Source organism: Chiloscyllium punctatum, chromosome 11, assembly GCF_047496795.1.
Source record: "Chiloscyllium punctatum isolate Juve2018m chromosome 11, sChiPun1.3, whole genome shotgun sequence".
Classification (NCBI taxonomy): domain Eukaryota; kingdom Metazoa; phylum Chordata; class Chondrichthyes; order Orectolobiformes; family Hemiscylliidae; genus Chiloscyllium; species Chiloscyllium punctatum.
The window spans coordinates 98,304,746-98,329,317 of record NC_092749.1 but is presented as its reverse complement, the minus strand read 5'-3'; the positions used below and the strand labels follow the sequence as shown (position 1 = coordinate 98,329,317).

General features: G+C 52.6%; 1 protein-coding gene across 20 annotated transcripts in view; it reads left to right on the top strand.

Annotated features, from left to right (window-relative positions):
* Positions 1-24,572, top strand: part of LOC140483251 (nesprin-1-like) — a 585,321-nt gene that overhangs the window by 511,200 nt on the left and 49,549 nt on the right. For 19 of the 20 annotated variants that reach the window (XM_072581374.1, XM_072581386.1, XM_072581377.1 and 16 more), the window contains 4 exons: positions 18,987-19,149; positions 20,362-20,549; positions 21,616-21,766; positions 24,151-24,333. In XM_072581374.1, coding sequence (XP_072437475.1) covers positions 18,987-19,149; positions 20,362-20,549; positions 21,616-21,766; positions 24,151-24,333 — 685 coding nt within the window. Of the gene's footprint in view, positions 1-5,813; positions 5,927-18,986; positions 19,150-20,361; positions 20,550-21,615; positions 21,767-24,150; positions 24,334-24,572 lie in introns of those variants that run through there. The other variant, XM_072581385.1, reaches the window with a different exon arrangement.

Genomic DNA, 24,572 nt, shown 5'->3' with positions numbered 1-24,572 from the left:
AAGACATTAGCTGAATTAACTATGACAGGCAGCACAGCATTCACACAGAGGTCCAACTGGATAAGGACTTTAATTTTAAAGTCAGTGCTGGCCAGCATTTATTGCCCATCTGTATTCCTTCCTGAGAAGGTGCTGGTGAGCTACCACTGCAGTCCATGTGCTGTAGGTAGACCCACAATGCCCTTAGGGAGGGAGTTCCAGAGTTTTGACCCAGCGACAGTGAAGGCACAACAATATATTTCCAGGTCGGGATAATGAGTGGCTTTGGGGGGATCTTACAGGGTTTGGTGTTCCCATGTATCTGCTGCCCTTGTCCTTCTAGATGAGGAATGATTTATTGTCACTTGTACTCTATAGTGAACAACCCAATGAAATAGAGCTGCAATTCGCACCCTAATCTGCCGCCATTTTGAATAGTTTAAGAGTGAAAAGATGGAGCTGTAAGCGAGCCTACCTTTGTTACTCTGCCTGAGCTAGCTCACCCCAATGACCCCTGTGCCACTGCCCCCTTACCTCCACCTGCAGCAGACCCAGTCGCCACTCTTCAGGTGGCGTCCCTCTGTCGCTGGGCCCACCTCACTGAGGGACTCTCAATGCTGGGTCCTGTGGTAGACACACACTCACCCACAACCAGGAGCCCACCTTCCTGCTGCTGTTCCCCCTCCACAATAACCAGGAGCACCCCTTCCACTGCTGTCGCCCCGATAAGCAGGAGTCTCCCCTCCTGCTGCTGCACCCCCCCCCCCCCCCCCGCACTGTCTCCGGGCCTACCCTAACCAGTGGGTTTGGAAGGTCTTGCTGAAGGAGCCTTGATGGTTCTCTACAGTTTATCGTCTAGCTCGTGCCCACAGCTGCTACTGAGACTCAGCGGTGGAGGGAGTGGACATTTGAAGATGTGGTACCAGTCAGGTATGATGCTTTGTCCTGGACGGTGTTGAGCTTCTTGCCTGTTGTAGGAGCTGCCCCCAATCAGGCCAGCGGGGAGCATTCTATCATGCTATTGACTTGAGCTCTGGGGAGTCATTGCAGGATTCCTAACCTCTGACCTGCTGTTGTTTCAATATTTATATGGTGAGTCCAGTTCAGTATCTGGTCAGAGGTAACCCCCAAGATGTTGATACTGGGCTATTCAATGCTTTGATGCAATTGGTTGACAAGAGAGTGTGGTTAGATTCTGTCTTGTCAGGCGTGGTATGAATGTTACTTGATATCTTTAAGGTCAAGTCTGGATGTTGTCCAAGTCATGCTGCATTTGAATTGCTTCAGTATCTGAGACATTGTAAGTGGTGCTGACCGTTGGGTAATCATTGGCAATCATCCCCAGTTCTGACCTTAGGGTGGAGGGGAGATCGTTGATGAAGCAGCTGAAAATGGTTGGGCCGAGGGCAGTACCCTGAGAGCGCTTGCGGCACAGTGGCAGTGTCCCTACCTCTGACCCAGGAGATCTGGCTTCAAGCCCCACCTGCTCCAGAGGTGTGTCATAACACATCTGAGGAACTCCTGGACATACGCCCTGCAGCTGAGATGACTAACAGCCACAACCATCTTCTCCTGTGCCAGGCATGTTTCCAACCAGCAGAGAGTTTCCCCCGGTACCCATTTGCTGCCGTTGCGCTATGGCTCTTTGATGCCACGCTCCGTCAAAAGTAGCCTTGATGTCAAAGGCCGTCACCTCTGAAGGGCGTTGGTGATGCAATTGTATAGAAAATAGAAGCAAGAGTAGGCCATTCGGCCCATCGGGACTGTTCCACCATTCTATATGATCATGGCCGGTGATCGAACTCAGTGCCCTGGTCCCACTTCCTCCCCATAGCCTTTGATCCCTTAAGCCATATGAACTATATCTAACTTCTTCTTGAAAGTTTTTAGTGTTTTGGTTTCAGCCGCTTTCTGTGACAGTGAATCCTATAGGCCCACCCCTCTCTGGGTGAAGATGTTTCTCCTCCTCCCAGCCCTGAATGGCCTACTCCATTCCCATCAACTTTGAATCCTTGCTTCTGGATTCCCTGGTCATCTGCATTTACCCTGTCTAGTCCTTTTAGAATTTTGTGTGTGATTTCCCCCACTCCCCCGTCTTCTAAGCTGCAGTGACTATAATCCTAACCGATCCAGTGTTTCCTCAGCCATCGATGCTGCCATTCCCAGGAATCAATCTGGTAAACCATCGATATACGCCCTCCATCGAGAGAGCGTCCTTTTGCAGATATGTCGCCCACAGTTTGTGGCAATTTGTTTGTGGTCACTTTTCCTTGCTGTCATCCCACAAATCTAATTGAATTCATACTCCTAGCCTGCTGCACTGGGACCTGAACTCATGACCTCTGCGTCGGCAGAGTCTAGTATCTGACTAAATTCAGCCTCGGCACCGTATCTGCGCTATACGATGGAATTGTACCACTATTTCTGGCCAGGCTGCTGATTTGTTTGAGAGAAGGACGGTTGGAGATTGGTAAGGACCGTAAACCGAGCTCTGTGTTGAGAAAAGTTCCCTGACATTAAAAGGGTTAAATGTACAGAGGTGGGGGATGAGGATTTCAGCTGTGGATGAATTGAGGGGGAGAGGGGTGTGGCAGGGGGAGGCGGGCTTGGTAATTAAGCAGATTGGAAGTCTGGGTGAATGAGAGAGAGAGAGAGAGAGTGAGGTTCCTGGAACCAGCTTAGAAACAGTTAGTTGTGTGAGCGGGGGGAGGGGGTGAGGGTTGCTGGAGATTGTTGGCACCGTTCTAAGCAGACGAGCCGTCGTTAGTGACAGCTTCCACCATCTGTAAGACTGTGACAGATGCAGAGAATAGACAGGCTGATTGTAAGTAGTGAAGCTGACAAAGGTGGGGGGAGGGGGAAGGAACGAAGTCTGAAATCAGATTGCTGCTCACTTGTGAAGTCAGTCAAGCGCAGGCGATGGGCGCACTGTTGTAAATCTGAACAATTCGAATTCAGATCATAGCCTTGCTTCCGTTTGAGCTGACCCCTTGACACAGTGCCCTTTTAATCGGTTGCCCAGTGAATCAGGCAAGAGCTGTAAGTGAGGAGCTGCAGCTATCATACCCAGCCGTGCGGAGAGGGAATGCTCTCTTCTTGGTCCGTACTGTGAGGGGCTCCCCTTAGACAGCGATGCAGACATGCCCTATCACAGGGGCGGGGGGCGGCTGCTGTGCACGCCATTCGTCCGGGCATCGCTGCTGTCCCCGTTGGCACGGATTCCAGCGACTCCAGGCCACTTGGCGTGACGCTGGGAGTGTGGGAGGTCCAACGAAAAGCAGGTTTATTTGCCGTGAGAAAGAAATTCCAAAAACCGGCCTGAGCTACGTCTGCAGGAGCCTGTGGTGGCTCAGGCCTCGAGGGATTGTTCCCACATTCCGATAAAGTCAGGCCAAGCAGCTCGGAGCGTGGTCTAAGCCGGCTCAATTCCGGAGCTTCCCGAGCGACGCTCACAGCATTCCCAGCTTTCCGTGGTTCCCTGCCCTTGGATCTGTCCAGAGACTGTGTGTCCACTCAAACTGATTTATGTTCAACTTCTTTGTTTTCAACAAGGAGGGAAAGCTGCAGCCTGATTTATTTGCAGCTGTAGTAAACACTTATGCAGCAAACTCTGCATAAGTAATCTGCAGAGAAAAAAAATATATTTTTAAAATGAGTGTGTTTTCTGATTGAAGCGGTTTTACTGGCTTGGATGTTAAACTTGCCTCAGGTCACGACAGCCTTGCTCAGATTTCAATCCCCTCCTGCTCCCTTTTATCTTCCCTGCTTTGTATGAAGTGCTCAGATCGTGTGTCAACTTACCTGCCCCTTTGTTGTTGTGTTTTGCCGTTATAATGATACTTAATTAGAGGCGCTGGTGTTCTTGAAAGCGTTTAGTTTCCTGATGTGAATTCACTTGCATCGCAGGCATTTGCAAAGCTGTCAGGTCAGAATTATAGAGACCGTCTTAAGTTTTCTTTTAGACATTCACTCGTAGGGCGTGGGCAATGCCAGCTGAATTGTTTGGGGAAAGTGAGGACTGCGGATTAGAGTAGCGCTGGAAAAGCACAGCAGATCGGGCAGCATCCGAGGAGCAAGAGAGCTGACATTTTGGGCAGGAGTCCTTCATCAGGAAATCTGGTTTGTTGCCTGGCCCTAGTTGCCCTTGAGGAGCCCATCCCATTCACCGCTAAACGGGATACTTGTAAACTCTCTCCAGGGCTATAGGAGACAGACAGGCAGCAGACAGTTTGGCCACTGCATTACTCTGTTTATAAATTAGCCCTTGAACCCCCAACATTTGGTTTTGATGTCTAGGATTCCACCTAGCAACTGCTCTCCTATTCGGATATGCTCTGACCCAGCTCCAGTGCAGCTAGGACTTGAACGCAGACCCTTCTAGCCCAGAGGTGAGGACATTGCCATTGTGCCACAACACCTGCTTTGCCAATAGGTTAAGCACGTGGTCAAAGTAATCTGCTTTAAAGAGTAACATACTGGAGGGAGGTGGAGCAATATCTTTTCACCTACTAACTGCATCTGTAACCCCGTTGTGTTTAGCAATGAGAGTCATCCTTCAGCCTTGATTAATTGACACACAATGTTGTTAAGGGCAATGGAGACCATCAAAGGTGAAGGTTAGAGGGAGAGGGCAGTGCATTGTATAACAATTGCTTTCCTGGCATATCACTCGTTATTAATCACTGTAGCCTCACCATTTCCTCTGTTCGAACTCCATTCAAACTGGCCACCGCAGAGTTCTCTAGACTCCCTGGGGGCTCAGCTTGCCTCTTTGCTAACGGGTCTGTTAAGCACACCTCCCCCCCCCACCTCCCTTCCTATTGGTTTCCAAGTGAATGTTGGCAGTGGGGCAGAGGTGGACATGCAGATATTGAGAGGTTTGCATTGGTGGAGGGACGTGGTACCAATCAAGTGGATTGCTTTGTCCTGGATGGTGTCAAGTTCCCTGAGCATTGCTGGAGCTGCCCCCATCCAGGCAAGTGGGGAGTATTCCATCACACTCCTGACTTGTGCCTTGTAGATGGTGGACAGGCTTTGTGTGGAGTCTTACTTGCTGTAACATTCCTAGCCTCTGCCCTGCTCTGAGAGCTGACGTTCCCACAGCTGGCCCTGCAGCCTCCAATGAAAGTCAGTGTGCGCAGCAAATCCTCGAGCTGAAATTCGCAGCTGCAGGGGGATTTTTCTGTTCATTGTCCCAGATCTTGGCTCCGACACAAGAGCTCAGGGCTGCACAGTTCAGCGATTGCTCAGCTGGATCTAAGATTCAGAGGGAAAACGACCGTTTGAAAACCCCAATTGTTAGTGAACAGTGTGTGGGAGAGGCTGTGCTCCCATAACACATCGGTATTAGGGGGGGAAAGCTTCAGAAGGGGAGAGAGCAAGAGAGAGAGAGAGAGGGGGAGAGAAAGAGAGAGAAAGCCGGCCGCTGACAGTTCATGATTTTCCTTGCTGGCCTCCACACATCACAGTGGAGAGACGTCACAGTTTAGGAATAGTTTAGGAAGAGTGTTTGCCTGCTGCAGCCAGGCACCAGAGAACTCTCCGCGTTGGAGCTGCCCCTTTAGACTGGGATGGCCCACGTTGGAGTGTCAGGATTGTGCTGCCCCTCGTTTTGGAAGGAGCTTGGCGTCGCTGGCCTGATGCCCCAGGAATGTGAGGCCAGCAACACATGCCGATGAGTGTAAGTTTTTATTTAGAAACCTGAACACTTGTCACTCTGTTGTGCCAGTTGTCAGGCCGGCTGTAGCAGCCCCCGCCCGGGGAGTGAGGGGTTGCCAAAGCCGTGTGCAGGGGGTCCCAGGGCATGCACTCTCCCAGAGTTGCTCAGCTCCTGACACAGTGAGTGGTGCTGGCCCTCGTCACTCTAGTCGCCTGGGGGGACAGAAGCGATGGCCGAGTGCTGCGATGCAGACCCTGAGCTTCCCGAATGTCACTGTGACGTGAACAGGCAGGTCTCGGCTTCTCTGCGTTCGGTCGCTCTCTGCTGTTGCGTGCTTGGTTGGAGATTCACCGCACCGTGGAGAATGTTTTACACCCCACCATCGCAGACCGTCCATCTTGCCTATTTCTTGGTGTCCCCCTTCACCTCGATTTTCAAACGTGCAGTGTCTCCTTCTTGTGCAAAACCCAAGTGCCATGCTTATTCATTCCGAAAATAGCACAAAGGAAGGGCAGGCTGCTAATAAATCCCTGCGAGTGAGGTTCCGGCCTGTCAGCTGTCTGCACGGTGAATTGCTGTCACTTAATTTACTGCTGGATAGGTGTAGGGTAATGGAACGTGAGCTGAACTCCTACTGTGAGTGCTCAGCGTCCCCCCTCCATTAGCAGACCCAACTCCTCTTGACTCGGACCATCCGAGTTGGAAGTTTCTATCCCTCATTCGCGAGCTAAAATTGAGATTCGCAACTAAAACTGTCTGTCTTCTTCAGGGGGCAGAACGGTTTTGAATGACACTGGAGCCCAGATTGTTAGGGGAGTCGGGCAGTTTGTGGAGTGTGGTTTTCACCACATTATTCCACGCTCCCGCCAAATCAGTGCTGTTTGACAATGGCCAGGTTCTAGGTCAGAGCAGTGCTGGAAAAGCACAGCAGGTCAGGCAGCATCCGAGGAGCAGGAAAATCGACGTTTCGGGCAAAAGCCCTTCATCAGGAATAGATTGTTTGTAAGTGAAGGATACATATCGGTCAGCACAGCTCCCTTTGCACTGCCTCTGTAAACAATTTGATCAGCCTGTCCTGTTGATACCCTCCTGTTTCACACTGGGAGATGACAGTGGAGTAACTGTGTGTGGGTTCCTGCCCCGGAACCCATCTGCTCCGTCCACTTGATTTTCCTGCTTATCTCCTCTTACTTTGACTTCACGTTGCCATCTGGGGAAACTCCGACGAGGTCAAGGTGTCCAGTGAGTCTGACATAGTTTTCTCCCGGTGGTGGAGGGTGGGGGTCGAGATGTGTTCCTGGTTGGGAAGGGGGAAAGCGAGAGTGTGTTTGGGGAGGGGGAAGGGGAGTGTGTTCCCAGGGAGGGGGTGGGTGTGGGGTGAGAGTGAGCGGCACGGTGGCACAGTGGTTAGCACTGCTGCCTCACAGCGCCAGAGACCCGGGTTCAATTCCCGCCTCAGGTGACTGACTGTGTGGAGTTTGCATGTTCCCCCCGTGTCTGCGTGGGTTTCCTCCAGGTGCTCCGGTTTCCTCCCACAGTCCAAAGATGTGCAGGTCAGGTGAATTGGCCATGCTAAATTGCCCGTAGTGTTAGGTAAGGGGTAGATGTAGGGGTATGGGTGGGTTGCGCTTCGGCGGGGCGGTGTGGACTTGTTGGGCCGAAGGGCCTGTTTCCACACTGTAAGTAATCTAATCTAATCATCTAATCTAATCTATTCCCAGAGAAGGAGGGGAAGGGAGCAGGGGGGCGAGATGTGTTCCTGTTGGGGGTGGCCGGGGGAAAACGAGAGTGTGTTCCTGGGACGGGGGGTGTGGGGGGGTGGGGTGGGGGGGTCATGAGAGTGTGTTATGGTGGGGGGAGGTGGCGGAAGTGTGGGAGGGAGTGGGAGGCGAGTTTAGGACCCAGTGCCTGGTGGGAAGCAGCATTGTTGAGCTCAGCCCAGTGCAGTCTCCAGGTTGCACTATCATTGGTTGCTACAAGATGGCGCCCAGCGGCCTGGCAAAGGGACTGTGGCCTGGCTGTCTGTTTCCTGCTGGTGTTGGTCTTAGTGTTGGGCTGGAAGGTTCCAGATCCAGGCCTGTGGTTAAACACCTTTAAGAAGGACTGTAATGTTGGACTCTTAACCTCATTTCTTCATTTCCTACTTTATGCCTAAGACTTTGTACCTAGGCATCTTTGTAACCAAGATGGCGCCTGGAGTGGCGACATTGTAAACTATTCGCTGTACTCAAGTACACATGACAATAAATCAAATTCACTGATATTTCACCGATGTGTTTTCGCCTGAGAGAATTGGATCTCAATGTTTCATTGAGCAACTACCCGCTATCTCCAACAATGCAGCTCTCCCTCGCTACTGCACTGAAGTGTCAGCTCGGTTTTTGGTTTGTTCACGGGACGTGGGAATTGTTAGCGAGGCCATCTTCGATTGCCCACCTTAATTATCCTTGAGAGGATGCCTTCCTGAACCACTACTCGTTAAGTGGGGACAGCTCTAGAGTGAAGCTGGAGTCCAATCCCACCAACACGGGATAGAGTGTTCCTACTAAACTAGCTCAAAAGCAGGAAATAATTAATGTTTTAGGTCAGTGCCCCTTTGTCCATTAATCCACAGCTGACACCAGTTGAGGTAAATATGCTTGGGAATTGTGAGAGTTTGAGCCATCGGGAGATGGTGCCAAACCAACACCCCGTAACTGAAGAGTAGCAGATTTTGAAACCCGCCATCTTGCAGGTTATGTACATGACAAAAGAATGCGAGGAGATTTCATTTTCATGAGCTAACCTTTCACAAGGGAGCTCTGCGTAATAGTATGAACAATCGGCTTTGTGGGAGTTCTTGAGTAAGTTGAAGGCATTCCTTCAGTCAAGAGAGCTATAATTAATGCAATGCTGCATGTTATATAAGCATCGGCATTACACAGCAGGAACATATCTCTTTGGAAGCCACTGTTTCAGTTTGGCAGCAGTTAAACGATGTATCATACATCCCACTAATTTGGTGATTTCGCAGTTATGTACATTACAGCAAAGTGGTAAAATATCTCATAAAGTGTTATGTGAAGCTAAGTCTGCCCTGGGACCCTGAACTAAAATCATTGAGCCTTACATGACAGAAGGAGCCTATTTGTCTCACTGGGTCTGTGCTGCTTCCTGGGAAGGGCTCCCAGATTAGTCCAGCTCTCCTGCTGTTTCCCTGTGGCCCTGCACATGTCTGTCTGTGAGGCTGGAACAGAACTGGTTCAGAGGCCTCATGGATCCATCCATTCGGAGTGAGTGTTACAGTCCCTTCTGAGCAACAAGTCAGGTAACCTTTAACAGCTTTATGGGGCTGTTGTTGTGGCATTTCTTGTTTTTAAAAAGGGTTTAAGTATTTGAAGTGAAATTCTGGATTTACGTGTTGCGAGTGTTATCCCCATGAGCCTTATCTGAAGTAACTGGCTTGACCTATTTAATCATCATGTAATTGTTCATTTTTCCTGCAGGCATGAAATGCTCTCTCTCTCTCTTCTCTCTCTCCTCTCTCTCTCTTCTGTCTCTCCTCTCTCTCTTTCTCTCTCTCTTTCTCTCTCTCTTTCTTTCTCTCTCTCTCTTCTCTCTCTTCTCTCTCTCCTCTCTCTCTCCTCTCTCTCTCTTCTGTCTCTCCTCTCTCTCTTTCTCTCTCTCTTTCTCTCTCTCTTTCTCTCTCTCTCTTCTCTCTCTTCTCTCTCTCCTCTCTCTCTCTTTCTCTCTCTCTTCTCTCTCTCTCTATTCCTCCATCGCCCTTTGCCTCTCATTTCCTCTTTTACTTTATCTCTCTGGTGATTGGAGCAGCATGGCTTTTTTCAATCTGAGAGTCCGGAAAGCAGTCCTCAGGGGAAAGGGCAGATGGTTTCCTCTGTTCCAATGTGGATTGGTTTAATCTCCTTCACACTGAATGTCTATCTTAGAAAGCTGAGGCGCTCAAATGTGCAACCAACTCCCATCCCCTGACTGGAACCTTTTACATGGGATCTCATGCTGATTTGCATCTGTAGTTTAACTTGTTCACGTGAAGTGACTTGCCTGTCTCAACTTGGACGGTCAGCTGGTGTAAATACTGGACACCGCACAAAGCGTTAAAAAGACTCTCGTGTCTCGCTCGATGCCATAAGGACTAGAGCTCCGAGTTTGAGCTTTGAAGTGTGAAGCTAGTGATTGCCGGGTGTGAGAGTCTGATGCTTCCCTGAGCAGTTTCTGAACCACTGCCCTCCCCCACTTGATGAAGTAAGACTAGTTGAGCGTAGGGATCTCACAGCACAGCCAGTCTTCAGCGGATATCAGGTTTGGGAACATTCTGCCTTGGATCTGGAATGGATATGTTTCTTCCCATGCTTGCTTTTAAGCAGTAGTGAGTTCTATTCTAATCTTCCCTGGCAGACCTGTCTGTCGCTCTGATTACTGCAGCGGGTTCCCAATGCCAGTGACTTGCTGTGTGAAGTTTCAAAGTGATGGTTGTTCTCTGCAGTGTTGCTGCATTGTTGTGTAAGTCACAGAATACTGTTCTCACTGATGCATTATAATATGTTTCCCAGTGCAGTGTGGTCCCCAGTGCAGTGTCTTGTGTTGCAGTGTGGTCCCCAGTGTGGTGTATTGTGTTTGCAGTGTTGACCCCAGTGCGGTGTATTGTGTTTGCAGTGTTGACCCCAGTGCAGTGCGATGCAGCGTGGTCCCCAGTGCAGTGCGATGCAGTGTGGTCCCCAGTGAAGTGTGTTGCAGTGTGGTCCCCAGTGCGGTGTATTGTGTTTGCAGTGTTGACCCCAGTGCGGTGTATTGTGTTTGCAGTGTTGACCCCAGTGCAGTGTATTGTGTTTGCAGTGTTGACCCCAGTGCAGTGCGTTGTGTTGCAGTGTGGTCCCCAGTACAGTGTATTGTGTTGCAGTGTGGTCCCCAGTGCAGTGCGATGCGGTGTGTTGCAGTGTGGTCCCCAGTACAGTGTATTGTGTTGCAGTGTGTTGTGTTGCAGTGTGGACCCGAGTGCAGTGTGTTGTGTTGCATGTGGTCCCCAGTACAGTGTATTGTGTTGCAGTGTGGACCCCAGTGCAGTGTGTTGCAGTGTGGTCCCCAGTGCAGTGTGTTGCAGAGTGGTCCCCAGTGCAGTGTGTTGCAGTGTGGTCCCCAGTGCGGTGTGTTGCAGTGTGGTCCCCAGTGCGGTGTGTTGCAGAGTGGTCCCCAGTGCGGTGTGTTGCAGTGTGGTCCCCAGTGCGGTGCGTTGCAGTGTGGTCCCCAGTGCGGTGCGTTGCAGAGTGGTCCCCAGTGCAGTGTGTTGCAGTGTGGTCCCCAGTGCAGTGTGTTGCAGAGTGGTCCCCAGTGCATTGTGGTCCCCAGTGCAGTGTGTTGCAGAGTGGTCCCCAGTGCGGTGTGTTGCAGTGTGGTCCCCAGTGCAGTGCGGTGTGTTGCAGTGTGGTCCCCAGTGCAGTGCGTTGTGTTGCAGTGTGGTCCCCAGTACAGTGTATTGTGTTGCAGTGTGGACCCGAGTGCAGTGTGGACCCGTGTGCAGTGTATTGTGTTGCATGTGGTCCCCAATGCAGTGTGTTGTGTTGCAGAGTGGACCCCAGTGCAGTGTGTTGCAGAGTGGTCCCCAGTGCAGTGTGTTGTGTTGCAGTGTGGACCCCAGTGCGGTGTGTTGTGTTGCAGTGTGGACCCCAGTGCAGTGTGTTGTGTTGCATGTGGTCCCCAGTACAGTGTATTGTGTTGCAGTGTGGACCCCAGTGCAGTGCGTTGCAGAGTGGTCCCCAGTGCAGTGTGTTGTGTTGCAGTGTGTTGTGTTGCAGTGTGGACCCCAGTGCAGTGTGTTGTGTTGCAGTGTGTTGTGTTGCAGTGTGGACCCGAGTGCAGTGTATTGTGTTGCAGTGTGGTCCCCAGTGCAGTGCGATGCAGTGTGGTCCCCAGTGCAGTGCGATGCGGTGTGGACCCCAGTGCAGTGTGTTGCAGAGTGGTCCCCAGTGCAGTGTGTTGTGTTGCAGTGTATTGTGTTGCAGTGTGGACCCCAGTGCAGTGTGTTGTGTTGCAGTGTGGACCCCAGTGCAGTGTGTTGTGTTGCATGTGGTCCCCAGTGTATTGTGTTGCATGTGGTCCCCAGTACAGTGTATTGTGTTGCAGTGTGGACCCCAGTGCAGTGCGTTGCAGTGTGGTCCCCAGTGCAGTGTGTTGCAGTGTGGTCCCCAGTGCAGTGTGTTGCTGTGTGGTCTCCAGTGCAGTGTGTTGTGTTGCAGTGTGGACCCCAGTGCAGTGTGTTGTGTTGCAGTGTGGACCCCAGTGCGGTGTGTTACAGTGTGGTCTCCAGTGCGGTGTGTTGCAGTGTGGTCCCCAGTGCAGTGTGTTGTGTTGCAGTGTGGACCCCAGTGCAGTGCGTTGTGTTGCAGTGTGTTGTGTTGCAGTGTGGACCCGAGTGCAGTGTGTTGTGTTGCATGTGGTCCCCAGTGTATTGTGTTGCAGTGTGGACCCGAGTGCAGAGTATTGTGTTGCATGTGGACCCCAGTACAGTGCAGTGCGTTGCAGTGTGGTCCCCAGTGCAGTGCGTTGCAGTGTGGTCCCCAGTGCAGTGCGTTGCAGTGTGGTCCCCAGTGCAGTGCGTTGCAGTGTGGTCCCCAGTGCAGTGCGTTGCAGTGTGGTCCCCAGTGCAGTGCGTTGCAGTGTGGTCCCCAGTGCAGTGTGTTGCAGTGTGGTCCCCAGTGCAGTGTGTTGTGTTGCAGTGTGGTCCCCAGTGCAGTGTGTTGCAGTGTGGTCCCCAGTGCAGTGTGTTGTGTTGCAGTGTGTCCCCAGTGCAGTGTGTTGTGTTGCAGTGTGACCCCAGTGCAGTGTGTTGTGTTGCAGTGTGACCCCAGTGCAGCGTGTTGTGTTGCAGTGTGGACCCCAGTGCAGTGTGTTATGTTGCAGTGTGGACCCCAGTGCGGTGTGTTACAGTGTGGTCTCCAGTGCGGTGTGTTACAGTGTGGTCTCCAGTGCGGTGTGTTGCAGTGTGGTCCCCAGTGCAGTGTGTTGTGTTGCAGTGTGGACCCCAGTGCAGTGTGTTATGTTGCAGTGTGGACCCCAGTGCGGTGTGTTACAGTGTGGTCTCCAGTGCGGTGTGTTGCAGTGTGGACCCCAGTGCAGCGTGTTGTGTTGCAGTGTGGACCCCAGTGCAGTGTGTTATGTTGCAGTGTGGACCCCAGTGCGGTGTGTTACAGTGTGGTCTCCAGTGCGGTGTGTTGCAGTGTGGTCCCCAGTGCAGTGTGTTGTGTTGCAGTGTGGACACCAGTGCGGTGTGTTGTGTTGTATGTGGTCCCCAGTGCGGTGTGTTGCAGTGTGGTCCCCGGTGCGGTGTGTTGCAGTGTGGTCCCCGGTGCGGTGTGTTGCAGTGTGGTCCCCAGTGCAGTGTGTTGTGTTGCATTGTGGTCCCCAGTGCAGTGTGTTGCAGTGTGGTCCCCTGTGCGGTGTGTTGCAGTGTGGTCCCTGTTGCAGTGTGGTCCCTGTTGCAGTGTGTTGTGTTGCAGTGTGGTCCCTGTTGCAGTGTGTTGCAGTGTGGACCCCATTGCGGTGTGTTGTGTTTTATGTGGTCCCCAGTGCAGTGTGTTGCAGTGTGGTCCCCAGTGCGGTGTGTTGCAGTGTGGTCCCTGTTGCAGTGTGTTGTGTTGCAGTGTGGTCCCTGTTGCAGTGTGTTGTGTTGCAGTGTGGTCCCTGTTGCAGTGTGTTGCAGTGTGGTCCCCAGTGCGGTGTGTTGCAGTGTGGTCCCTGTTGCAGTGTGTTGTGTTGCAGTGTGGTCCCTGTTGCAGTGTGTTGCAGTGTGGTCTCCAGTGCAGTGTGTTGTGTTGCAGTGTGGACCCCAGTGCGGTGTGTTGCAGTGTGGTCCCCAGTGCAGTGTGCTGCAGTGTGGTCCCCAGTGCGGTGTGCTGCAGTGTGGTCCCCAGTGCGGTGTGTTGCAGTGTGGTCCCCAGTGCGGTGTGTTGCAGTGTGGTCCCCAGTGCGGTGTGTTGCAGTGTGGTCCCCAGTGCGGTGTGTTGCAGTGTGGACCCCAGTGCGGTGTGTTGCAGTGTGGACCCCAGTGCAGTGTGTTGTGTTGCAGTGTGGACCCCAGTGCAGTGTGTTGTGTTGCATTGTGGTCCCCAGTGCGGTGTGTTGCAGTGTGGTCCCCAGTGCAGTGTGTTGTGTTGCAGTGTGGTCCCCAGTGCAGTGTGTTGTGTTGCAGTGTGGACCCCATTGCGGTGTGTTGTGTTGTATGTGGTCTCCAGTGCAGTGTGTTGCAGTGTGGTCCCCGGTGCGGTGTGTTGCAGTGTGGTCCCCGGTGCGGTGTAGTGCAGTGTGTTGTGTTGCAGTGTGGACCCCATTGCGGTGTGTTGTGTTGTATGTGGTCCCCAGTGCAGTGTGTTGCAGTGTGGTCTCCAGTGCAGTGTATTGTGTTGCATTGTGGTCCCCAGTGCAGTGTGTTGCAGTGTGGTCCCTGTTGCAGTGTGGTCCCCGGTGCGGTGTGTTGCAGTGTGGTCCCCAGTGCGGTGTGTTGTGTTGCAGTGTGGACCTGAGTGCAGTGTGTTGTGTTGCATGTGGTCCCCAGTGCAGTGTATTGTGTTGCAGTTTGGACCCCAGTGCAGTGTGTGTTGCAGTGTGGTCCCTGTTGCAGTGTGTTGTGTTGCAGTGTGGTCCCCAGTGCAGTGTGTTGCAGTGTGGTCTCCAGTGCAGTGTGTTGTGTTGCAGTGTGGACCCCAGTGCGGTGTGTTGCAGTGTGGTCCCCAGTGCGGTGTGTTGTGTTGTGTTGCAGTGTATTGTGTTGCAGTGTTGCAGTGTGGACCCCAGTGCAGTGCGTTGCAGAGTGGTCCCCAGTGCAGTGTGTTGCAGTGAGGGCCCCCAGTGCGGTGTGTTGTGTTGCAGTGTGGTCCCCAGTGCAGAGTGTAGTGTTGCAGTGTGGACCCCAGTGCGGTGTTTTGCAGTGTGGGCCCCAGTGCAGTGTGCTGTGTTGCAGTTTGGACCCCAGTGCAGTGCTTTACATTGCAGTGTGGCCCCCAGTGCAGAGTGTAGTGTTGCAGTGTGGTCCCCAGTGCAGAGTGTAGTGTTGCAGTGTGGACCCCAGTGCGGTGTTTTGCAGTGTGGGCCCCAGTGCAGTGTGTTGTGTTGCAGTTTGGACCCCAGTGCAGTGCTTTACATTGCAGTGTGGCCCCCAGTGCAGAGTGTAGTGTTGCAGTGTGGTCCCCAGTGCGGTGTGTTGTGTTGCAGTTTGGACCCCAGTGCAGTGCTTTACATTGCAGTGTGGCCCCCAGTGCAGTGCGTTGCAGTGTGGTCACCTGTGCAGTGCATTGCATTATGGTTCCCAGTGCAGTGTGTTGTGTTGCAGTGTGGTCCCCAGTGCAGTGTGTTGTGTTGCAGTGTGGTCCCCAGTGCAGTGTGTTGTGTTGCAGTGTGGTCCCCAGTGCAGTGTGTTGTGTTGCAGTGTGGTCCCCAGTGCAGTGTGTTGTGTTGCAGTGTGTTGTGTTGCAGTGTGGTCCCCAGTGCAGAGTGTAGTGTTGCAGTGTGGTCCCCAGTGCGGTGTTTTGCAGTGAGGGCCCCCAGTGCAGTGTGTTGTGTTGCAGCGTGGTCCCCAGTGCGGTGTTTTGCAGTGTGGTCCCCAGTGCAGTATGTTGTGTTGCGGTGTGGTCCCCAGTGCAGTGTGTTGTGTTGCGGTGTGGTCCCCAGTGCAGTGTGTTGTGTTGCGGTGTGGTCCCCAGTGCAGTGTGTTGTGTTGCAGCGTGGTCCCCAGTGCGGTGTTTTGCAGTGAGGGCCCCCAGTGCAGTGTGTTGTGTTGCGGTGTGGTCCCCAGTGCAGTGTGTTGTGTTGCGGTGTGGTCCCCAGTGCAGTGTGTTGTGTTGCAGCGTGGTCCCCAGTGCAGTGTGTTGTGTTGCGGTGTGGTCCCCAGTGCAGTGTGTTGTGTTGCGGTGTGGTCCCCAGTGCAGTGTGTTGTGTTGCGGTGTGGTCCCCAGTGCAGTGTGTTGTGTTGCAGCGTGGTCCCCAGTGCAGTGTGTTGTGTTGCGGTGTGGTCCCCAGTGCAGTGTGTTGTGTTGCGGTGTGGTCCCCAGTGCAGTGTGTTGTGTTGCTGCGTGGTCCCCAGTGCGGTGTTTTGCAGTGAGGGCCCCCAGTGCAGTGTGTTGTGTTGCGGTGTGGTCCCCAGTGCAGTGTGTTGTGTTGCGGTGTGGTCCCCAGTGCAGTGTGTTGTGTTGCAGCGTGGTCCCCAGTGCAGTGTGTTGTGTTGCGGTGTGGTCCCCAGTGCAGTGTGTTGTGTTGCAGTGTGGTCCCCAGTGCAGTGTGTTGTGTTGCGGTGTGGTCCCCAGTGCAGTGTGTTGTGTTGCAGCGTGGTCCCCAGTGCAGTGTGTTGTGTTGCAGTGTGGTCCCCAGTGCAGTGTGTTGCAGTGTGTTCCCCAGTGCAGTGTGTTGTGTTGCAGCGTGGTCCCCAGTGCAGTGTGTTGTGTTGCAGTGTGGTCCCCAGTGTGTTGTGTTGCAGTGTGTTCCCCAGTGCAGTGTGTTGTGTTGCAGCGTGGTCCCCAGTGCAGTGTGTTGTGTTGCAGTGTGGTCCCCAGTGTGTTGTGTTGCAGCGTGGTCCCCAGTGCGGTGTGTTGTGTTGCAGCGTGGTCCCCAGTGCGGTGTGTTGTGTTGCAGTGTGGTCCCCAGTGTGTTGTGTTGCAGTGTGGTCCCCAGTGTGTTGTGTTGCAGCGTGGTCCCCAGTGCGGTGTGTTGTGTTGCAGTGTGGTCCCCAGTGCGGTGTGTTGCAGTGGGGTCCCCAGTGCGGTGTGTTGCAGTGTGGTCCCCAATGCGGTGTGTTGCAGTGTGGTCCCCAGTGCGGTGTGTTGCAGTGTGGTCCCCAGTGCGGTGTGTTGCAGTGTGGTCCCCAGTGTGGTGTTTTGCAGTGTGGTCCCCAGTGCGGTGTGTAGCAGTGTGGTCCCCAGTGCGGTGTGTTGCAGTGTGGTCCCCAGTGCGGTGTTTTGCAGTGTGGTCCCCAGTGTGTTGTGTTGCAGTGTGGTCCCCAGTGCGGTGTGTTGCAGTGTGGTCCCCAGTGCGGTGTTTTGCAGTGTGGTCCCCAGTGTGTTGTGTTGCAGTGTGGTCCCCAGTGCGGTGTTTTGCAGTGTGGTCCCCAGTGTGTTGTGTTGCAGTGTGGTCCCCAGTGTGGTGTGTTGTGTTGCAGTGTGGTCCCCAGTGCGGTGTGTTGTGTTGCAGTGTGGTCCCCAGTGTGGTGTGTTGTGTTGCAGCGTGGTCCCCAGTGCGGTGTGTTGTGTTGCAGTGTGGTCCCCAGTGTGGTGTGTTGTGTTGCAGCGTGGTCCCCAGTGCGGTGTGTTGTGTTGCAGCGTGGTCCCCAGTGTGGTGTGTTGCAGTGTGGTCCCCAGTGCGGTGTGTTGCAGTGTGGTCCCCAGTGTGGTGTGTTGCAGCGTGGTCCCCAGTGCGGTGTGTTGTGTTGCAGTGTGGTCCCCAGTGCGGTGTGTTGTGTTGCAGTGTGGTCCCCAGTGTGGTGTGTTGCAGTGTGGTCCCCAGTGCGGTGTGTTGCAGTGTGGTCCCCAGTGCGGTGTGTTGTGTTGCAGTGTGGTCCCCAGTGCGGTGTTTTGCAGTGTGGTCCCCAGTGCGGTGTTTTGCAGTGTGGTCCCCAGTGCGGTGTGTTGCAGTGTGGTCCCCAGTGCGGTGTGTTGCAGTGTGGTCCCCAGTGTGTTGTGTTGCAGTGTGGTCCCCAGTGCGGTGTGTTGCAGTGTGGTCCCCAGTGCGGTGTGTTGCAGTGTGGTTCCCAGTGTGTTGTGTTGCAGTGTGGTTCCCAGTGTGTTGTGTTGCAGTGTGGTCCCCAGTGCGGTGTGTTGCAGTGTGGTCCCCAGTGCGGTGTGTTGCAGTGTGGTTCCCAGTGTGTTGTGTTGCAGTGTGGTCCCCAGTGCGGTGTGTTGCAGTGTGGTCCCCAGTGCGGTGTTTTGCAGTGTGGTCCCCAGTGCGGTGTGTTGTGTTGCAGTGTGGTCCCCAGTGCGGTGTTTTGCAGTGTGGTCCCCAGTGCGGTGTGTTGCAGTGTGGTCCCCAGTGCGGTGTGTTGCAGTGTGGTCCCCAGTGCGGTGTGTTGCAGTGTGGTTCCCAGTGCGGTGTTTTGCAGTGTGGTCCCCAGTGTGGTGTTTTGCAGTGTGGTCCCCAGTGTGGTGTGTTGTGTTGCAGTGTGGTCCCCAGTGCGGTGTGTTGTGTTGCAGTGTGGTCCCCAGTGCAGTGTGTTGCAGAGTGGTCCCCAGTGCAGTGTGTTGCAGCGTGGTCCCCAGTGCGGTGTGTTGCAGTGTGGTTCCCAGTGTGTTGTGTTGCAGTGTGGTCCCCAGTGCGGTGTGTTGCAGTGTGGTCCCCAGTGCGGTGTTTTGCAGTGTGGTCCCCAGTGCGGTGTGTTGTGTTGCAGTGTGGTCCCCAGTGCGGTGTTTTGCAGTGTGGTCCCCAGTGCGGTGTTTTGCAGTGTGGTCCCCAGTGCGGTGTGTTGCAGTGTGGTCCCCAGTGTGTTGTGTTGCAGTGTGGTCCCCAGTGCGGTGTGTTGCAGTGTGGTTCCCAGTGCGGTGTTTTGCAGTGTGGTCCCCAGTGTGGTGTTTTGCAGTGTGGTCCCCAGTGTGGTGTTTTGCACAGTGGGCATCACTGAGACGTCTATCATTTCTTGTCCATCCTAAGCTACCCTTGATCTAACTGGCTTTCTTAATCAGCTGAGAGTGTGTTGGGGGTTGGTGTAGTGGGTTGGGGCGTGTTGGGGTTAAGTTGACGGTGCTGTGGATGTGGAGTCAGATGTAGGCCAGGGCAGGAATGGTGTCAGATTTCCTTCCCTGATGGACATTAATGAACCAGGTGGAGTTTTGTCGAAACCGTGTTCACTTGCTTTCCATTCCACAGTTTAAATTCCATCCGCTGCCGAAGAGGGATTTGAACTCTTATCCCCAGAACGCCCCGTATGAATAACTCATCCAGTCACAGTCCACATCCGTTTCAACACTGGACCGTGCAGGATCATTCGATGAGGTCCTTCTCATAACTTCACCTGTCTCTGTGCCAGGGTAAAACTGTACTTGAGAGAATCACAGAACTGTTCAGAAAGAGGCCGTTCACCCCATTGCCTCCGCACTAGCTCTTCAAAGAACATCATTACCTCGTGCCGATCTCCCCACAACCACGCAAAAACTATTTCTCTCCCAATAACATCCAGTGCCTCTTGAATATTGCAGTCCACTCAAGGCCAATGCTCCCTCCCAAAGAGGCTGCCCTACCTTACCCTGTTCTGCTAGGCCCCGCCATGCTCCGCCATACCCTCTCCTCCCCTCCTCTGCCCCGCCTTGCCCTGCCCCACCCCACCTTGCCGTGCCCTGGAGTTTGGGTTTCACTGACCGTCTCTGGCCTTCTCTTTCAGAGTGAAGAAGCTGAAGGAGACGCTGGTTGCTGTCCAGCAACTGGACAAGAACATGAGCAGCCTACGATCGTGGCTTGCCCAGATTGAAACTGAGCTCTCAAAACCCATCGTCTATGACTCCTGCGATTCCCAGGAAATACAGCACAAGCTCGCAGAGCAACAGGTGAGTGACCCTCCGCTGTTTGCTGCCCCGGCCATTTGCACCAGAGATCGGGAACTCAACTGGGACTCTGTGGTAACTCTGAGTTCAAAGAGTGAGGAGTCCATTCCCCACAATGGAGACCTCAGCACAGCGTGTAACACTGAGGGATTGCTGTCCTGTCAGAGGAGCGGCTTTTTAGAGAGTACACTTCGTTGGCTTCAAAGCACTTTGTGTTGGAGTTGGTCTTTCTCCTCCCTCTCTTCCCTTATCAGTGCCTGCCTTCTCTAGCCCCTTTCTTTTTCTTTTTCTCTTTCTCCTTCTCCTCCCTGTTTCATTTTCTGTTTTCCTTTCTCTCTCACATTTTCAGTTTCTTTCTCGCATTCACATTGCACATTTCTCTGTTTTATTCTTGTGTACACTGTCTCATGCATTCTCACTCAAATTCACTCTCATGCATTCTCTCTCCCTCTCTTGTGCTCTTTCACTGTTGTGTTCTCGCTCATATTAATTCTGTTTCGCATTCTCTCCCTTGCGCATGCGCTCTCTTTCTCTCTCGCTCGCTCGCTCACTCTCTCTCGCTCACTCTCTCTCGCTCACTCTCTCTCGCTCACTCTCTCTCGCTCACTCTCTCTCGCTCACTCTCTCTCGCTCACTCTCTCTCGCTCACTGTCTCTCTCTCGCTCACTCTCTCTCACTCTCGTTCACTCACTCACTCACTCACTTTGTTGCTCTCATGCAGCATCCGAGCAGCAGGAGAATCAGGATAAAGGGCTCCTGCCCGAAATGTCAATCCTCCTGCTCCTCGGATGCTGCCTGAGCTGCTGTGCCTTTCCGGCACCACGTTCTCGACTCTGAACTCCAGCATCTGCAGCCCTCACTTTCTCCTTTGTTCCTCTCATATTCACTCTCTTGCTCATTCACTCTCTCTCACATTGTCTCTCGCGTTTACCCTCTCACGCGTTCACTCTCCTGTGCGTGTCCTCTCTCGTGCATTCACTCTCTGAGTCGTGTTCACTCTCTCACCCGCGTTCGCCAGCTTGTTGTTTTCTCTCTCTCTCTCTCCCACGCTCTCCCTTGTGCACATTCCCTCATGTGCGTGTCCAGCCCCTCCCGCAGTCTGTAGGGATGAAGCAAGGTTGGATTGTCCAACACTTGAGAAAGGAAGGGCCACAGGTTTGCCCAGTGTCAGGGAAGTGGTGCTTTCCTTTAATTCCCGGGACCTTGTATCTGCAGGAGTTGCAGCGAGACATTGAGAAGCACAGTACGGGTGTGGCCTCGGTCCTGAACCTGTGCGAGGTGCTGCTGCACGATTGCGATGCCTGTGCCACGGAAACGGAGTGCGACTCGATCCAGCAGGCCACCCGGAACCTGGACCGCAGGTGGAGGAATATCTGCGCCATGTCCATGGAGAGGAGACTCAAGTAAGAGCTGCACTTCCCAGCCGCTTGTCAAAGTAGACACGCAACCCCGACGTGTGGGAGCAGGCCATTCAGCCCATCGGGTCACACCAACCCACCAAAGAGTATCCCACCTCTGTCCCTGCATTTCCCATGGTTAACCCACCTAACCTGCATAATCCTGAGTACTATGGGCACGTTAGAATGGCCAATCCACGAAACCTGCACATCCTTGGATACTATAGGCAATTTAGAATGGCCAGTCCACCTAAACTGCCCATCTCTGGGTACTCTGGGCAATTTAGCATGGCCAATCCACCAAACCTGCATATGTTTGAATTATGGGAGGCTACCAGAGCACACAGACACTTGGAGAATGTGCAAACTCCACACAGACTGTCGCCCCCAAGGTTGGAATCGAACCCGGGACCTTGGCGCTGTGAGGCAGCCGTGCTAACCACTGAGCAACTGAGCCAACAGGAGAGCAGCATTGGAGAACTGAGAGGTTGGAGGGGCTGGCAGTATTGCCTGCACAGTGTGCATTGGACCCTGATCTGGGCTTTCTCCCCGTTATGTAAGATCAAAGACGAGTCAAGTTGGACTTGAACTGTTCAACATGTTTCTCTCTCCACGCAGGCTGCCAGACCTGCTGCATTTCTCCAGCATCCTTGGTATTTGTTCGGTATAATTCCACCTCTTCATAGAGGACCTTCCCAACCCTGCCTCGACCCCTCTGCTGCTGAAACCCTCATCTGGGACTTTTGTGTTTTGCCCTTCGACCCGTAATGCACTCTTGACAGCCCAGACATTCTGCTTCGGGGAATCTGAGCTCATTGGATGTCTCCCAATAGCCATTTCATAAATGAGACATCGAGGGGTAGAGCAGAGAAAAAGACCCTTCAGCCCATTGAGTCTGCGCTGGTCAAAAACACGCACCTAACTATTCATACCTGCTGCACGACAACAGGCCGTTCAGCCCCACTGGTTGCTACTTACATACCTTGACGTAGGGTCCTCCCACTCTGCCTCATCTCAATTTCACTGCGTCATAAACATCCCCCTCACCCTTCCCCACTTTTGTCTCTCTCAGGATTGAGGAGACCTGGCGGTTGTGGCAGAAGTTTCTGGACGATTATTCTCGCTTTGAAGACTGGCTTGAAACCTCAGAACGGACAGCAGCAATGCCTAATTCTTCGGGAGTGTTATACACGGTCGCCAAAGAGGAGCTGAAGAAATTCGAGGTGCGGATGCCCGACAGCCGCAACAATATTGTCGCTTAAAATGTTCAATTCCTTCCCCCCTCCACCCCCACCACCCCAGCACTTCACCATGAATTAGTAATTGCGATGTCCACAATTTTAATGGGAACTGCTCATGTAAACGTGTCACGCTGTAGTTACGCTCTGCTGCCATGGAGAGGGGGGGCGCTGGCAGGAGTGGGTAATTCCCGTGTGAGTTAGAAATGTGGACATTGGAGTTTGTATTGGATTTAGTAAAAGGTCAAACTTGAAATAGTGGTGGAGGGTTCATGTGGCACTGTGGTAGTGTCCCTACCTCTGTGCCATGGGGCTGGAGTTCCAGTCCCATCGGCTCCAGGGCTGTCCAGTAAGATCTCTGAACAGGTTAATTTGAAACTATCTGGAATGGTGGTGGATTTCAGACTTCACCTCCTTCTTGTGAAATTATTCTGCAACCTCACTTTCCCTGAAGAGGACTTATGTGTTAACTCCCACCACACCCCAAACCAACAAGTCATTTTGATAGTCAGTAAAAATTGGCCTAGATGTCAAACTAGCCTCAAAGTCACTAAAATCTGTTTTATACTGTCATGCAAATGTCAAGATCTGTCCATATCTCCCTCAAATGCAGCCCTATAGGAGATGACAACAATGTTTAGAAGGGAAGTCTCACTGTCTCATTGGAGAGCAACCATTGCTGGTGTTGGGTTTAATCTGTGGGTTGTCGGGCCTCAGATGGGAGCAGAGACATAGGCATGGAAATAGACCATTCGGTCCAACTCGTCCATGCTGACCAGATATCCTAAATTAATCCAGTCCAGTTTGCCAGCATTTGGCCCATATCCCTCTAAACCCTGCCTATTCATATACCCATCCAGATGCCTTTTAAATGCTGTAATTGTACCAGCCTCCACCACTTCCTCTGGCAGCTCATTCCATACACACACCACCCTCTGCGTGAAGAAGTTGCCCCTTCGGTCCCTTTTAAATCTTTCCCCTCTCACCCTAAACCTATGTCCTCTAGCTTTGAACTCCCCTACCCTAGGAAAGGACCATGAGGGGAGGAAATTACCTCATCCATACCCCTCATGATTTCCCTGGAGCGCCTCTGACACTCCAGGGAAAACAGCCCCAGCCTCTCCCTATAGCTCAAACCTTCCAGTCTTGGCAACATTGTTGTAAATCTTTTCTGAAACCTTTCAAGTTTCATAACGTTAAAAGTCACACAAAACCAAGTTATAGTCCAATGGTTTATTTGGAAGCACTAGCTTTCGGAGTGCTGCTCCTTCATCAGGTGGTTGTGGACTGGTCCTGATGAAGGAGCAGCACTCTAAAAGCTAGTGCTTCCACATAAACTAGGTGAAGTTTCACAACATCCTTCCTGTAACAGGGAGGCCAGAATTTTACGCAGTATTCCAGACATTGCCTCCCCAATGTATTGTAGAGCTGCAACATGACTTCCCAGCTCCTATACTCAATGTTCTGACCAATGAAGGCAAGCATACCAAACATCATCTTCACCACCCTGTCTACCTGCGACTCCACTTTCAAGAAACTGTGAACCCGCTATCCAAGGTCTCTTTGTTCAGCAACACTGCCCAAGAGCTTGAGAAGGAGAGTCCTTCTCGGTACCCTCAACCAGGGGAAGAATTGAACCCATGCTGTTGTCGACACAACCTAACCTTCCATCCAGCTGAGTTAATTGATTTTTACCACAATGAAATAGCCCACACAGGATTATAAAGCAAACTAGAAGGGTCGCATCAGGACATTTTGGACCAAGTGACCAAAAGCTTGGCCAAAGAGGTTGGTCTTAAATAAAGCCTTAGAGGAGGAACATGAAGGGAGGGGAGGAAATTTCGGATGGGTTAAACCTGAGGCTGCTGAAGGCACAGCCACCAATGTTGGAACAATTAAAATCTGGAGAACGTAAGAGACCAAAACCAGAGGATCTTAGACACTGGGCATGTGCACGTTTGGGAGAGATTGTAGAGAAAGGTTGGGAGGGGAGCAGCACTGTTGTGGTGCACTGGTACCTCTGGACCAGAAAGCCTGGGTCCAACTCTCCCTTGCTCCAGACACGTGTTGTAATATATCTGAGCAGGTTGATTGAAAAGATCTGCAGAGGTGTGGAGGGCATGAGGCCGCTGAAGGGGGGGATTTGAAAACAGGGCCCTGCATTACACAATCAGTGCAGTTGCTTGACTGGGAGCTAATGTAGATCAGTGAGCAGAGGGGAACAGGGCTTGCTGCAACTCGTACTCACGGGCTTGGCGGTTGTGTTTTGGGTCCGATAGGGGATTCATTTTGCATTTTGGATCTTTGTTTGCAAAGTTGTGTCCTTGCGCATCGCGAGCGAGTCTTGTCCTTTCTGCTTCGTCCCTCAGGCATTTCAACGTCAGGTCCATGAGAGCCTCACCCAGCTGGAGCTGATTAACAAGCAGTATCGGCGATTGGCTCGTGAAAACCGTACGGATTCCGGCAGTAAACTCAAAGACATGGTCCACGAGGGAAACCAGCGCTGGGACAATCTGCAAAGGAGGGTCACTGCTATCCTCAGGAGACTGAAAGTAAGGGCTGACTGTATAGGGGACTCCCTGGTTAACATTCCCTGTATTATTGTACAATGTACTATTGTATTATGAAGCGTCCTAAGGTGCTTCAGAGGAGCACTTATCAGACGAAAAACAAATGACGAGATGTAAGGGCAGCATGTCCAAAACTTGGGCAATGGAGTAGGATTTAAGGAGAACCTGGAAGGTGGGGAGGTTTCGGGAGTGAATTCCGTTGTTTGAGCAGAGTTTTGAAG